General features: G+C 53.7%; 1 protein-coding gene across 2 annotated transcripts in view; it reads left to right on the top strand.

The window, feature by feature from the left end:
* SLIT3 (slit guidance ligand 3) overlaps window positions 1–16,270 on the top strand; it is a 529,219-nt gene that overhangs the window by 425,184 nt on the left and 87,765 nt on the right. For both annotated transcript variants that reach the window (XM_037057739.1, XM_037057738.1), the window contains exons 9-10: window positions 4,575–4,716; window positions 14,719–14,790. In XM_037057739.1, coding sequence (XP_036913634.1) covers window positions 4,575–4,716; window positions 14,719–14,790 — 214 coding nt within the window. The remainder of the gene's footprint in view (window positions 1–4,574; window positions 4,717–14,718; window positions 14,791–16,270) is intronic.

Here is a 16,270-nt window from a genome sequence, read left to right as displayed (position 1 = left end):
GCCAAGCCCTGGTGTAGGCACTGTGGACATAACAGGAATGAGGCAGAAAAGGTCGCAACCCTTGTAGAATTTACACTGTAGACTCCGACTCTTCAGAGACAGAAAGCAAAGGGCAGGGACTTCTGCCGTCACGGCACCCAGAGGCCCCAGTGGAAATGGGCTCCGTCCACCGGGCACGGATCAGAGGAGAACGTCCAGGGAAGGGGGCCCTTCTTCCAGCCCCATCCTCAACCTGAAGTGTCGTTGTTCAGCTGGAGAGAGTAATGTGCTCACCGGGTGTGCATGCCTGGCTGGGGAGCTGCCAGCTGGGTGCTCACAGAGGCTATAATTACCTCTCTGAGTAATTAAAGGTGTTGTTAGTGACCTTGTTAGGGCATCTTTTTCAAAAGCTTTTTTAAAAGCCTTGACAGCATCCCTTGAGACACAGCTGCATGCTGCCTGCAGAGTCAGAGCCACCCTGTGAACCGGCCTCCTCCTTCCCTGGGGACCCAAGGCTGCCATCTGGGTCTGGTTTAAACAGAATTAACCTCAGCATAGACATCCAACGGAGTACCTTTGAATAAGAAAAGAAAAACTTCAGAACTTTCTGCTACTCATCTGAGCCCTTGAATACCATGTCTTTCTTCCCCCCTCTTTTTCCAAAACACACCAACAAACTACTATTTTGACAGATCAGAAGGGGGACAGCCACCCGATACCCTCCACCCCAGTGGGTGGACAAGCAGGAGCTCGGATGGAGGGAGGCGGCGGTTGGCCATCGTCCCTGGTGCTGTCCCGCGCNTGAGGTCATCCCTGGGCTGTGATTGGGGGGGAGGGGTGCAGGGGTGACTCCAGTGGACAGGCTCACTCAGGGACAGTGAGGGTCCCGGGCCCCGTGAGGACGTGTTGTTCGATAGGAACACACGCGTGCATGCAGCCAGGCCCAAACCCAGGTGCCTCCCCCCTCCGCCCCGCCCCCCCCACCCCGTGGAAGATAGGCAGAGGCTCTTCCCGTCCCGATACCAAAACTCCGCTCCCATGCCTCTCTGCTCCTCCTCCGCGTGTAGTCGAGGGAATCGCTGGGCAGGAAGGGGGGTGTTTCCTCACTTTGTGCCCTTGGAAACCCACTGCCCTTCCCTACCCCCACCACCCTCAATGTGTGGGGCGGGAAAGGCCAGCAGAGTTTAGTGGAGTACCTAGGATAGCCTGGCCATGGAGGTGAGTTCAGTGGGGTAGGGGACCAGGCAGGTGGCCTTGGTCACCGCTGAGAGCTGTGGCAGAAGGCCTTTGACTTCGGGCATGAGAGTCCCAGCTACCCACAACAACCCCATCGCCCCGCTCTGCAGCTGATCCTGTGGACCAAAGCCCAGGACACTCAGGAGTCAGGGGGCCCTCCCTTAGGGCCCTTCCAGAAGGATCTCTCACCTCTGCAGCCTGGGGACATTCAGCCCCGTGTCGGCAGGGCTTCTGGGCCATTTTCACTCGTGAGTTCATGCTCTCACTCCCCAAAGGTGTGTTTATCAAGTCCGCTTTGTGCCAAGCCCTGGTGTAGGCACTGGGGACATAACAGGAATGAGGCAGAAAAGGTCGCAACCCTTGTAGAATTTACACTGTAGACTCGGTCTCTTCAGAGACGGGAAGCAAAGGGGAAGGACTTCCGCCCTCATGGCACCCAGAGGCCCCAGTGGAAATGGGCTCCGCCCACCGGGCACGGATCAGAGGAGAACGTCCAGGGAAGGGGGCCCTTCTTCCAGCCCCATCCTCAACCTGAAGTGTCGTTGTTCAGCTGGAGAGAGTAATGTGCTCACCGGGTGTGCATGCCTGGCTGGGGAGCTGCCAGCTGGGTGCTCACAGAGGCTATAATTACCTCTCTGAGTAATTAAAGGTGTTGTTAGTGACCTTGTTAGGGCATCTTTTTCAAAAGCTTTTTTAAAAGCCTTGACAGCATCCCTTGAGACACAGCTGCATGCTGCCTGCAGAGTCAGAGCCACCCTGTGAACCGGCCTCCTCCTTCCCTGGGGACCCAAGGCTGCCATCTGGGTCTGGTTTAAACAGAATTAACCTCAGCATAGACATCCAACGGAGTACCTTTGAATAAGAAAAGAAAAACTTCAGAACTTTCTGCTACTCATCTGAGCCCTTGAATACCATGTCTTTCTTCCCCCCTCTTTTTCCAAAACACACCAACAAACTACTATTTTGACAGATCAGAAGGGGGACAGCCACCCGATACCCTCCACCCCAGTGGGTGGACAAGCAGGAGCTCGGATGGAGGGAGGCGGCGGTTGGCCATCGTCCCTGGTGCTGTCCCGCGCACTTGCCCCTGGGTGTGGAGGGCCAGGCCTGGCAGTTCTCTCTGGGGACACCGCCTGCGCTTCAGAAGCCCCGAGGTCTGCAGTCATCCGTCCCACCTCCCTGGGATGTGGGTGAGGGGGCCGGAGCCCTTCACACTGCAGACCCTCTTTGCCACCTGCGAAGAGGGGCGGGGCCAAGGAGAGAAAGGCGCTGGCAGGTGTCTCGCTCCTACTTCCATTTTCTAAAGAGCAGGCATAGTCGGTCTTAGACCCAAGAAAGACCTCAGAAGTCCTCAACCCGAATCCTTGTTTACTGAGGTGGTGGCAGGAAAGCTCCAAGGGGGTAGGGGCTACAACCTGCAGACGATCTGCAACAACAATGGCAATGACACCAACATTAACGGCAACAGACCTTGCTAAACTCCGACTCTGTGCTATGCGTTCTTCTAAACACTTTACGTTCCTTACTGCCTTTGCTTTCACAACAACACCATGCTCTGAAAAACCATTGCCATCCCCCCCCATTTTACAGGTGGGGAAAACTGAGGCACAGGGGACGGAAGGATGAGAAGACAGAACAGGGATTCAGATTGAGGCCGTGGGACTCCAGAGCCCACACTCTCTTCTTGCTCTAAGGCTCCGACAGGCTGATTCTCTGGTTTCCATGTTCTTGGAAACATAAGGACTCCCCCAGCCGGGAACAAAGCCAGCGCCCCCTCTGTCTCTAAGGGGACGGGTGCTGCATCGGGGGGTCTAGTGTAGGTCATCTCTCTCCGGTGTTTTCCATGGTCTCCATTGGATCTGCTAATGTGACACGAGAGAATCTGAAGTCCTACACCCTAGCCAGGAATATTTGTTCAAATGTTCAGCCAAGAGGGTGCTTTTGAGTGTGTAGGTGTGTGCACACGCGTGTTTGTGAAGGCAAGGCCAAGGGAGATAAGGATCTTTGACCTGGCCTCTTTGGCAAGGCAGACGTTCCAGATGAAGCCCTCAGCATCCGTTTGAGGCTCCCCAGGGTGACCACCCCAGGTGTGGGGACCACTGGGCATGGAGAGCGGACCCCCTGCTTTTAAGTCTCACTCAGTGTCCAGAGGAGGACTTACCCCGGGCCTGGTCAGTCCTCTGACTCAACTGCTGTCAATGGACTCACTCTGCTCCCCAGAGTCGGCTTGTCCAGCAAACAGAGGCCAAACTCCAGTCACTCTTTTCTGCAGACATTGTCTGTCTCGTGCTCGATCTCTCTCTAGAGCTCCCAGCCAGCAGTTTCATGTCTGAGCAGGCAGGGGGTCTTCAGAGTCCGTCTGAGGCCGGTCCTGCCCATCCATGGCCCTTTACTCTGGGAGGAGGGATGAGGTCCTGGGGGGCGGGGGGCCTGGCTTGGGTCTACCTTTTGGACCACAGTGTCCACATTTGAAAAACCAACCACAGGTTTGAGATTCTTGCCTCACTTAGAAGAAGTAATCATAGCATGAAAACTTACATAATGTCTTTAAAACGTTTGAATTTACTTCTTGTATTAGAGATTCGATGTGACCACCACAGAAAGTGATTCCGATTCTGTGACCCTTGGGGGGGTTCAGTTAGTCTTCGAGGTATCATGTTTATCCACATTTTCTTTCTGAAGAAGCTCCTTGGAGGCCATGCTCTTGGGTTTTCACCACTTTGCTTCAAATTCACACTGGTTCTCAACTCAAACAAAATGAAGACTCCAAAAATATGCAGTAACTCATTAGCCTTTTTCCTAAGGCGGTAAGTCTTCATGGAGTGTCCTCGGGACATAAACCCTGTTTGAAAATGCTTTGATGTCGCTGCTGCTGATGACGTTGGCACCTGGACAACACCAGTGCCCTGAACAGGGAAGTTCTGCCACCTTTTCTCCTCCCACTGGTTTTGATAGTAACTTCCAGACACTAGAGAATGGAGCAAAGGTGTATCTGTCCTCAGCATCCTGTTCCCAGCTAAAATCCCAAACCACCCATGTCATCCAGGCATGGGTGCCCCGAAGCAGTCATCCCGTGTGCGCTCTTCACATGTTTTCGTGCATGACCAACTGAGAGTAGCGCTTTCTCTAAAAGACTAAAATGATGGGACGACAGAAATAGGCCAAGGTCAGCCTCTCTCCTCTTGGCTGAGCATGTAGCCAGGGGCAGCTGTGCCCCCGAGATGAGAGGTCAGCTGGTGATCACCGTTCAGGTAGCCTGTCGGGTAGTGCCGCCCTGTGTGGAAGCTGGTTAAGGGGCATGGGCGCCCAGGCGGCTGCTGACTCGGACACGAGCTGACCACTGTGTTCCGGCCCCGCAGGCCCTCACACGGAGCCTCCGTCCTGCAATGCCAACTCCATCTCCTGCCCCTCGGCCTGCACTTGCAGCAATAACATCGTGGACTGTCGAGGGAAGGGCTTGACAGAGATCCCCGCCAACCTGCCAGAGGGCATCGTCGAAATGTAAGTGCCCTGTCTTCCCCGCTCTGTCCCTGGGGAGGCCCCGCTCTGTCCATGCTCCAGCAGACTGGCGCGTATCAGGCTGTTGGAGCTGACTGTTAAAAACGCTCAGGAATCTCTTTGCTGTCCTCCCAGGCTTTCCCAGGTATGACAGCTCGGTGGGCAAGAATATATGGCCCATGGCCCCAATCAGCCCACCCCCTGGTTTTGTAAATAAAGTTCTTTTGGAATACAGCCGTACTCATTTGCTCAGGTATTGTCTATGGCTATTCTGCTAAAGCAGTAGTGAGTAGATATGACAAAGGACATGTTACGGCCACCAGCCTAACATGTCCCACTTGGTCCTTTATAGCAGAAGCTTGCCAGTCCTGCCCTGGGGTCACTCAGTGATTATATCTTGGCTCCACCATTTACGGGCTGGGCGACCGGGCAAAACAATTCCTCTTTGTCACCTTTGGTTTTCTCGTTACGATAATGCGACGATTCTAGTATTCTCGGTGGGTCGTTGTGAAAACCGAATGAAGCACTGCACATGCGCATGTGATATGACCCTTGTCCCTGGGCAAGTGCTCGAGAAGCAGGTAGTGGTGGCCTCTCTCAGTCATCACCTGTCAGATCATTGGCCTCCAGATGGATCTTTCGGTGGAGACAAGGTTGTGCGTGTTGGTGTGGGGGCTCAGATGTCTACGTTTCCGGTAAAATGTGTCTGCCCGTATCATGCCCTCTTGCCAATAATTGTTTTCATTCTCTGCCTTCCTCTTTAAGTGGCCTTATTAAAAACGTGATTAGACAGCCCTGGCTGGTGTAGCTCAGTGGATTGAGCACGGGCCTGCGAACCACACGATCGCGGTTCGATTCCCAGTCAGGGCACATGCCTGGGTTGCAGGCCAGTTCCCAGCAGGGGACACACGAGAGGCAACCATACATTGATATTTCCCTCCCTCTCTCCTTCCCTTCCCCTCTAAAGGTAAATAAATAAAATATTTTTTTAAAAACTTGATTAGACAAAACCCTCCTGCTAAAAACGTCATTAGAGAAAATCCCTCCAAATAAGGACACACATTTTCCTCGCCTCTCTGCTTCATCATCTCCTCGTCCTCGCCTTCCTTCTCTGCAGGCCTGTGTTCCCACCCCACTCCAAGAGATGTCCCGTGGACTTTGTATTCACGCGTTCTCTTAACAACTAGCTGTTGGGAGCTCACTGCATTCCCGTCGTCATTCTGGCCTTGGGGAACATCAACACACAAAATTTCTGCTTTTATGCTGCTTGCATGCTAGTGGTGGGAAGAGTGTGATAAACAATAAACAAAGCAAAGTTAATTGGATAATATGACAGAAGGTGGCAGGTTCCATTTGGGGGACAGATCAAGCATGAACAGGACTTGAAGTAAGTGAGACAAAAAACAAGTGAAGGTCTGGAGGAGGAGTGTTGCAGGGAGAGGGAATGGCATGTGCAAAGGCCCTGAGGTAGGAGTGTGCCTGGTGTACCTGAAGGCCAGTGTGGAGTAAACACAGTGGAGAGTGTTAGGGGTTGAGGTCAGAGGGGTACGAGGGGCCAGATCGTGGAGGCATTTTAAGGACCCTGGTTTCACCCTGATTGACTGGGGAAGAAACCAATGACTTACAACAGCGGAGTTCTAGTTTCTTCTTTCTTCAACTGCGTTGCCAGCTTTTCTCTGATTTCCTTTAACACTTTCTCCCCGAGCCCCAGTGGACACGATCCACACCTCCACAGCCTTCCTGCAGACGTGTACAACTTCTGTGGCCTTCCTCCACCTTCACTCAGCCAGAATCAACAGTGAAACCCATTCGTGCTTCACCCTGGCTCTCCTTCACTCCTTGTGGTCCATGACATTAACCTTGAAGAGCCCCTCTTCCCACAGAATTCCCTTCGACCTTGCTGCCTCTCCTGCTCATCCCTCCCCTTCCCTTCTTCTACCGCTTCTCCTTCCCCCTTCCCGGACTCTCTTTCTTCTCCACTCCCTTTCCCCTCTCTTTTTCTCCCTCCCTTATTCTTTCTCCCCCTTCCTCCCTCTCCCCACCCATGGCTGTTCCACTTTTCTTCCCGGCCCCATTTCTCTCTCCATGCAGCTCACCCTTTGCTCTTCTTTATAAGAGCCCTCCCCCTTCCCTCTCCATCCCGCCAACGTAGAACCCGGGCCCGCCCCAGATGGATGGATGTTCAAGGCAGAAACTCCTGCCAACATTCCTGTCATCTCAGATTCCCATAGACTGTTCCTTTCTCGCTCCATCTGCCAGCTTTTCTCTTTGGTAGGAGCAGATTTTCCCCTGACCGAGTCTCAAACCACAGCCTGATGAAAGAGGCCAGCCTAGGCAGTCAGGCCGTGAACATTGACCCCCTAACCCAGCCCTGATTCGGGAGCTCTGAGCCGGCCCGCAGTCCTCTGCTGCGCCTTATCTCTGAACCTCAGACGCCCGGCTCCTGCATGTGGGAGAGAAATTGCAGATGTCCTGGTCGGAGGTGGGACCCACGCAGACCAGACCAGACCTGGGCTGCTGAGCTCGCACCTGGACGTGGAATTTTAAAGGGGATGGAAACAAGCCAGAGTAGTGATTTTCAAAAGGCTCTCTAATCATTACTGTATTTTTCCCTACGTGGGAGAAAGTGAGAAAAGCGAGACCAATGCGATGTTTTTCCATTGGGTGAAATTATTCCATTCTAATTTAAAATAAGTTATCCAGTTTATTTTAAATTCCTGGACGTCCTTATTCTGTTATTATTGTTATTAAAAATACCCTTTCTTTTATAAAATTATAGCCACTGAAAGCAGAATATGCGTGAGTGTGTACGTATATGTGTATGAAATATGTGTTTAATTATATGTGTAATTATTACATAATTATAAATGCATTGTCTATATAAGTATGTCTTGTGTATGACATAGAGAGATTGTCTTAATTGGCAAAATAAAAAGTCTGTGAAATCCAAAAGTCTGGAAATGACCGACCTAGCTAGAGTGTTTCCGAAAATAAACAACCACAAAGAACACCCAGGTTCTTAACCATGTCCCAGGGTGTCCAGCCTGTGGCCCACGGGCCACACGCAGCCCAGAATGGCTGTGAATGCGGCCCAACACAAAATTGTAAATTTACTTAAAACCTCGGTTTTTTTGCTCATCAGCTTTTGTGAGCGTTTACGTATTTAATGTGCGGCCCAAGACAACGCTCCTTCCAGAGATGTCAGAAGGTTGGACACCCCTGGTGGACCATGTGTTCAGGCAAACCTACATTGTATCTGCAGGCCCAACTTTTAGCCATTGGCAAATAATCTTTCTGAGTCTTGGTTTCTTCATTGAAAAGTGCAGAGGCTAACAGTACCTTCTTCGTGATTCTTGTGAAGGTTAAGTGAAGGTATGCTGTCCAATGCTTAGCCTTGGGTCTGGCACGTGAGATAAACTATGTTGGCAATGGTTGCTGTTGTGTTAGTAGTACAGTTAGTACTTACTCCTGCTACTACTGTGACCTCCACTTTTATCAGCCATGGGGAGAGCAGTTAGAAACCGTATTGTAGGAGTAGGAACCCCCCTGCACCGAAGGTCCCTCCAGAAAGCTAGGTCGGTTCTTTGAAGGTTATGGTTGAGAGAAGAGCTTCAAGAGCTAGGCTAGCCACTTACATGATGTTTTGAGCCTGATGGTAGCTCATCTTCATGCAAATGTAGGCCGACATGCAAATAAGGCTGTCCTGCTTCTGGGGCACCCACGCCCACCAGGCAGATTGCCCAGGGCTCTTCTTGCTGTGCTTGCCTCATTCTCTGTGATGAAATGAAGCTGAGGCACCAAAGCAGGTGAGGCGAGACTATGGTTCGGAAGGTCCTGGGAGAGGGGACATGTAAGAGAGAAATTTGAGGAGGAAACCTTCTTGTTCCCAAAAGCAGAAAAGGCCTTGCTCAGGGACCTGTGTGTTGGCTTAAAAGTCTTTAAAGCAGCCGAAGTGCATCGGCTCAGCAGTGAGAGGAGACCAGCAGATGGGGAGGCTGAGAGGTGAGACAAAAGGAGCAGAGTTGAAACTCTGCAGGGCACACCCTGGGGGTGAACAAGAAGTGGCTGGTTTATCAACCTGAAGTCAGCCCAGTGAGACTTTTTCTTTTTACTACCAAGAACCCTGCCTTGTGTTCGTAACCACCTATGCAATCCACGTTTCTCCTTTCTCCTTGGGGATCCTTGGTGCCAAATCAGACGTTGTACTTCCTACTCTCAATTCTTCGCTGGTAGTGATGCTCCTAGATCTTGGGAGGGGCTCTGCACTCTCCAGCATTTTGGGGAGCTCGCTCGCTCTCTCTCTCTCTCTCTCTCTCTCTCGCAGAGCAATCTGGCAGACTCTTTTAGATTCTTTCCCAAGCTGGTCTCCTCACACAGCGGAGCCAATTCCTCTAAAAATAGGTTTCTACCAGGGAACCCGCGGTGAGACGGTTCACTGCAGATTTTCCTCGAAACTTGCTCCCATGCAGCGGGCTGTGCTGACCGCTCCCTAATGTTTCTCTGAACCAGCTCCAGTCCACAGCCGGGACAGGTTCCTTACCGTTCCTCCGTTCTGTCGTCTTCAGTCCGACCTCTGGGTCCTCAAGGCTGTAGAGGGACCATCTGTTTGGTCGTCTTCCATTTCTGCTCTCCACACTGTCATCCACTGTCCTGTGCCCTCTGCCGCATCAAGTAAATGCATTTGGTGGAGAAGGGCTGTGGGGGAGCTCGAGGGTCAAGTCGTAATGAAAGTGTCAATGGGGGACAGTCACCCCACGTTCTACCCAGGCTCCCCACAACCCCGCCATTCATCTGGGGTAGGGAGACAGCGGCTTAACAAACGCAAATATCCCCCATGTCACCAAGGGATTTAGAAAAGGGAGAAAGAACTGAAAAACAAAAACACAAAGGTAGCCAACGAAACCAAAGGGCCGAAGGGCTCTGGAAATCTCTGACACCAGGGATTCTCGAGCCGTGCTGAGAGCCCCAAGGTTCTGCGGGGCTGCCTCAGGGAAGGAGGGGAGGGTGTGGTGCAGGGCAGGGGCTGGGGGGAAAAAGGGAAGCCAATCAGGGGGCAGAAAAATTAAGAATAGAGCCTTGGATAAATGGTCCTGAGTATGAATCCTGGTTCTGCCTTACTTCAGACACATTTTTGTAACATCCCCCGCCTCACCCCATTCTCCCCTTTGAAAAATGGGGCTCGTCGCGTCTCCTAGAGATTTCTGTGAACAGTAAATAACGTAGCACGTAGGAAAGTCGCACCATGTCTGGGATCTAAATGGACTCCAAGAAGAAACTAACATATGCCCATGTATGCATCTGCACCATGATAGAATGATTAGTCTTAAGTCCCCATACTATTCTCATTCATGTTTTTCTAAGATGAAAGAAAAACGTCCTGCGTGGGAGGCATCTGAGCATATGCACATAATAAGAGCGAGGCTGGCTCTGTGTGCGCACACCTCTGTCTCCTGTAGGTAGCGCAGATGCTCTGCAGAGGCGGTTGGGAATGGCTCCGGTCCCACGTGCCCGCATTCCTCACCTTTGCTGTTGACCAAACATATCCCCTGGGTGGTGGGGATGTCTGGTTCTCACTGCCCTTCTGAAGGACCACAGAAGCAGAGGGAAAGAAAGAGGCCAGGAATACAGCTTTGATGGGAACCTTCCCCCCCAGCCCTATCCCAAACAGAGAAGCATCAGGAACTAGGCCTCTGGGCTCCAGGAGGAGCCTTTTCTCCAACCAAGTGGCCCAGCATGGCTTTCGGGAAGGAGAAGCACAGACTCTCCTTCCTTCAGCAGAGTCTGGACACCCGAACGAGAGTTCCCAAGTCACGGGGAGAGTGAGACAGATGGGAAAGTCTTAGGAATCACTGTGAACTCTCACCAAGCTGACTTTTGCCTAGAGGTTTTTTTTGCAAAGGAGTTTAGCCTCGGGGTTAAGAACACAGGCATTTGAATCAGCCCGATCTAGGTTCAAGGATAGGCTCCGTGGTTTACTAGCAACCTGGCATCAGGCAAATTGGCTTCTTTGTGCCACGATTTTTCACCTGTAAAATGGGTGTATTAATAATACCAGGTGCTTTGCAGGGTTGTTGAAGGAATACAGAGGGCCAGTGTGTAAAGAGCGCAGTGTCTGACACAACAAGGCCTCAGCAGATGGTAGGCGGTCATCGTTACCAGCCCCCCCACCCCATCTCTGCCGATAGTCCAACGTAGCTCCAGCTCCACAGCCTCTGCTGGGTGACTTGCCGCCCCTGCCAGTCTCCCTGGCATTGTGTTGACATGTGTATTGTGAGCAGTACATCGTGTTCAGTCACATGTGTGCAAGTGGCAGATCCTTAAGGAAGCACCAAGTGACTGGGGCAAATCAATACAGAACACAAACAGCTGAAATTCCCATCAGGGGTTGCCACTACTGCCACTGGTGCTGGAAGATTGCCTGGGTGTTTGCTTTGCATGGTTTTTGTGTGTGTGTGTGTGTGTGTGTGTGTGTGTGTGTGTGCTGGTTCTATTAAATCAGCCTGCAGCCTGCGGAATGTTTGCCAGACAAAGACAGAGCCATGGGCCAGTTAAGTGAGACCAGAAACAGCTGTTGACTTCAGACACACCCGCGAGGGTGCCCGTGTTTGCCAATGGTGATGCGGTGTTTGTCCTTCACGCTGCGTTGCTGTCCCTGGGAGCGTGGATCTTCGAGGGCTGGGTCCAGGCTGTGGGCTGGGCAACGTGGGAAAAGCACCAGGGGCGCCCGCTGCACAGAGACATGTGCGTGCAGGGCCGTTGCCCCGAGGATGGACACAGGCAGTGACTGGAAGGGTGGAGATGCCTCCGCTCCAGAGGGTACTTGGCGCAGCTCAGTGAGGGAGAGCTCGGGCCTTTGGGCTGGATGAAAGCGAGTTCGAGTCCCAGCTGTAGCTCTCCCAGGCTCTGTGAATCGGGGCCAGTGATGTGACATCTCTGAGCCTCCGTTTTCTCGTGTTTAAAGTGGGGGTGGTGATGGCGAATGCGCTCCACCTCCCAGGGGTATAAAACACTGTGGGACAAGCCGTATAAACTCAGCCTCAGGCCTGGCTCCCAAGTACCTGAGACACGTTAGCTCCTGCTATTGTTATCGCTACTCTTGCCTTCAGATCCGAAGTAGCTGACATTCACAGCCACCTGCCCCCAAGACAAACTATTCACAGCCACCTTCCCCCAAGACAAACTCCGATGCCCCTGGAGCAAGGTTCACGTACGCCCCATGGCCTTGGCGTCTCCTCGGGGTTGGTTGTCAGCCAGTACCTGCAACAGCACAGGAAGCGGAGACAGAGCAGGGAAAGGGCCCTCCCCAGAGCACGTGTCTCAAGGACACAGGATGTACATCGACGTCCCCGCAGGGTTAACGGGCTCAGATTGGAATTCCTTGTTCTTTGTTCAAATACCGCATCTCTGCACTCTACTGGCATGTTATACATGTTCACACTCATATTCCATCTTCCCTCAGCTCCTACAGCCTCTTTACACAATACCTGCTTCCTCAGAAGTTGTGTGATGTCTCCGAAGGAGCCCTGGGGTCTCAGCCACCTGAACTTGCCTGTGACTTTGGGAAAGCCACTTTAGTCTCTGGGCCTCAGTTTCTCCTTCTTCCAAAAGATAGAGGGCGGTATGTTCAGTGGACAGACACAGAGCTGTCAGCTCTGCCACCGACCAGCTCGGTCTCTTTGGACAGGCTGTTTGGTCCCTCTAGGTTTTATTTCCTTCACTCACAAAATAGGGCCAACACGGCTTGCCTCGTAAGTGTGAAGATTAAGAGAGATAATAGATGTAAATCAACTCGACTCCATAAATAATAGCTCTTCCTGGATGGTAGCAATAAACTGTGGCTGTGTAGCCGGCCGTCTTGAGAGGGATTAAATCACTAGATGATTAAACCCTTTAGGGATAGGTGTCCCCTTCTGCTCCCTGATCCATCCCCCCCCCTTAGCCTGGCAGCCATCCCTAAAGTGGAGGGTAATTAATTACGAACTGCCTGGACAGCCAGCTGACCACACGCCCAGCACTGACCTGACTTGCCTGGGCGTGTGACCCACAGCCAGGAGCCGTGGGTCGTGTTGCCTACCCAGGGGGTTGCCATCGCTCACAGGTACAGAGGCACCCTTCCAGCTTCAACCCTGGCCAGAGTGGCAGGTAAATCACAGGATTCCTGGAGAGCATTTGCTACCTGGCTGGCGGCCCCGGAGACCCATGGAGCTGCTGCCTTCACTGAGAGATCCCGGCTTGTCTGGGAAACGAGAATGCCCTGGAACTTCTCGGTCAAGGCAGCCTTCCCGAGTCTGCTGCCTCAGCCAGTGGCCGTGTCCAGCAGCCCACGCCTCTGAGACCTCGTGGCATATTCTGTGGCTCACCGACAGCCAGCCAGGTCCCTGACCAGCCAGCCTGCGCCCACGTGCCCCGCGGCGCCCACCCCTGCCCCCTCCAGCGGGCCACAAAGGCTGTCTTTGTGGACTCGTTTGTAGACTCTATTCATCCGGCAGCCAAGAGTGATCTGGCCTCTCCCCTCTCGCCCGCCCTTCGTGTTTCTGCCCTGTCTCCCCCTTCCTTCGGTCTGGAGAGCGATTTGTCTGTGTTATGGGTTGGCCTGACAAACCCGTGCACATTAGCAGCTGAGATGTTGTTTGAAATGGGAAAATTGCTGGCAAACTGCTCCATTAGCCGTTCCAGTAACAAATACTCTGTCCCCCCCGATGAAGATGAGATCACAGAGGCACGAATTAATGCGACTGTCTCCCCCACTACGCGGCAGGGATTACTCTTCAAGACGGATAGGCTCATCCCCGCCAGGAGTGTGCCTCCACGAGACGGGACCTCCGAGGGAACCAGTCCCCTGTGTTGCTTCCTCCTGCTCCCCCACCAGCCCTCCCCCCACACACCTTTTTTTGTGTCTTCCCAGCGGAGGGTTTGGGGAGCATCCATGCCAGATGAGGAGGTGATGAAAAGGTCCGCGCGTCAGAGACAAGGGAGATGGATGAGGGGGAGACGCTGAGCCCTCAGCCCGGGCTGGGCGTCATTCATCACCTTGAATAGAGGGCTAGCCTCCCGCGCCGGCCCCTTCCCCACCACACCTGTTCCTGGTGACAGGGAGCCATTTGAGAGATGAAAGGGTAAAGAATGGAAGGGCTTGCTTGCTCCCCATGGCCCCCTTCTCTTCCAAGGAAGCCCTGGGCCTGCAGCATCCCTTGACTTTGCAAAGTAATAGGAGAGGAAGCATTTCAGGAGAGACTGAGAGATGTCGAAACCGTAGATTCCAGCAGCAGCCCAGGGGTGTGAGTGGTCCAGTCGGGTCCCCTGGGGCCTCCAGGGTGTCAGGGAGCCAATTTGATGAATGTCAGGCTGAGACCTAAAGCTGTGAAGGCTCTTTCCCAGCCATATTAGAACAGCCAGTGGAAACCCAGAAATAGTGAGTCATTGTGCTGTACCCCTGAAACTAATGCAATGTTATATGTCAGTTAGTCCTCAGAAAGAGAGAGAGAAAGAGTAGGAAGGAAGGAGGGAGAGAAGGAGGGAGGGAGGGAAGGAAGGAAGGAAGGAAGGAAGGACGGACCCAGAAGCGAAATCACCCATTGACACTCCTGCCTGCCCAGGACCCAGTAGCAGCGTGTTTGAATGAGTGACATGCCTCTATATAAGCGTTGCTGGCCGGTGCTCCGTGTCTTTTCACTCTTCCTCCTCTTTATCCCCTTGACTTTGTCAGCGCTCTGTCTGGTGCCTTCCTACAGCCTTTTCTAAAGGAGCTGGCTGTGTCTGAAGCCAGCTGACTAGAAGCAAGCACCAATTCCTCCAGGAGAAGTCGTCCCTGTCGCTTTCTTCAAGGGCCGGACGTTCCTTGCATCAGAAGATGAGTGTGGCTTTTGTGCCGTGTTAGCCAGGCCCCCTTGACCCAGACTGTGCGCCACGTGATGGGAGAAACCGTCCTGTCCGCGAGGCCCTCAGCCATCGCTGTCTGGTGGGAGGATGGTGGGTTCATTGACTCTTCTCTGCTCTGTTTCCCAGACGCCTGGAACAGAACTCCATCAAGTCCATCCCCGCTGGAGCCTTCAGCCAGTACAAGAAACTGAAGCGAATGTGAGTTTCCACTGGGGAGGGGTGAGGCCTCGTGTTGTCAGTCTGGGTGATGACATGTCCCGAGAAGTGGGCGGCCTGCTTGGACGCTGGGCTGCATCACACATGTCCCAGACAGTTCAAGGTCGAACCTAGAGTGCACTCCTACAAGTGGGAGAGAGCGTTCGGGAGCGTTGCATGCAGATGGTGAGGTGGAAGTGTGTTGGCACCCATGCACCTGTGTGGACGGCCATGGGCCCCTCCCACTGGAGCAAAGAGGAGGGATCAGGGAGGGGGTGGAGCTCAGATGACCCAAAAGCCCCACGCCCCCCTTTTTATCGTGCCCTGGCTTCGGGCGATGTGGGCCTGAAGCAGGAGCTTCAGCAGAGACGTGACCATGGGCCTGAGCCCTTAGGGTACCGTCCCCCACACTGGCACAGCCGCGCACACATTCATCCAATGACCCCTTGGTGCACGCCCGCCGTGTGAGGGGCCCTGCTGGGGTCTGCGGGCAGCATGGGGGCTGACATGACATCGATCTCACGGAGTGCACTAGGGAACATAGGAAGTCCCCTGGGCAAGCCCTAGAAATCGCTCTGCTAGAAAGCGTGACGAGGGAAGAGGGCGGTGGCAGGTGGTCTTCAGGAGGGTGTGCCCACGGAGGCCTCTCTGTGCAGGCCGCCTGGATGAAGGGAGTGAGTCGTGACAAGCTCTGAGGGAAGTGCACGGGAGAGGCCGCGGGCAGTGTGCATGGGCGCGCGCGCATGGGGAGTGTGCGTGGGGGAGAATAAGGAGTGAAGTGGTGGGGGGTGTCGGGGAGAGGGAGGCAGGGCCTGGGTCCCGGGCACCCCTTAGACTACGGTGAGCACTTTCTGTTCTTTCTAAGTGTGATAGGAAGGTTCTGACAACAGTCCGACCCTCCGTGATTATCCCTAGCATCCCCGTCACCACTGTAACCAACATCACCACCACCACTACCACTACAGCCTCTTTGCGACGGTGACCCTAGACCTGACGTACCTTCCCTTCCACAGACTTCAGTAATGAGGCGGAAAGCATCAGGGCCTCGTCCCCGCCACCCTTCCCCATCCCGTGGCTGCCCTGTGAGCCCCCCAGACCCGGGCAGGCTAAGGAAGGCTGGCGGGGCTCAGAAAGGGCCTCTCCCTGCAGCTGCAGGTGCTGAGACCCTGGGAGGGAGCCGCCCTTCCCTCTCCCAGGCCAAGAATCATCTCTCACAGCCCAGTGACGAGGGTGTGGCTTTCACTGCACCCCTCACCCTCTCCGGCCCACGCAGAGCAGCGAGAGAAGGCGGGTAGGACCCGGCGGGCGTGGATTTGTTGCTCCTTTCCACTGGGGGCCGATCCGTCAGGCTCCCTTGAGGCGAAGGCCAGCTGGCCCAGAGAGGTCTCGTGCCTGCCGACTCCTTTTATGCTAAAAATAACACCCAGGCGAAGCAGCGACGTGGATGGGCTTTACCCTCAGATCTCAGGAAGCCAACTTCCCT

This window comes from Sturnira hondurensis, unplaced genomic scaffold, assembly GCF_014824575.4.
Source record: "Sturnira hondurensis isolate 20B ecotype Veracruz unplaced genomic scaffold, ASM1482457v3 Scaffold0009733, whole genome shotgun sequence".
Taxonomy (NCBI): Eukaryota; Metazoa; Chordata; class Mammalia; order Chiroptera; family Phyllostomidae; genus Sturnira; species Sturnira hondurensis.
The sequence above is the reverse complement of the archived record's forward strand: the minus strand, read 5'-3'. Positions and strand labels throughout refer to the sequence as shown.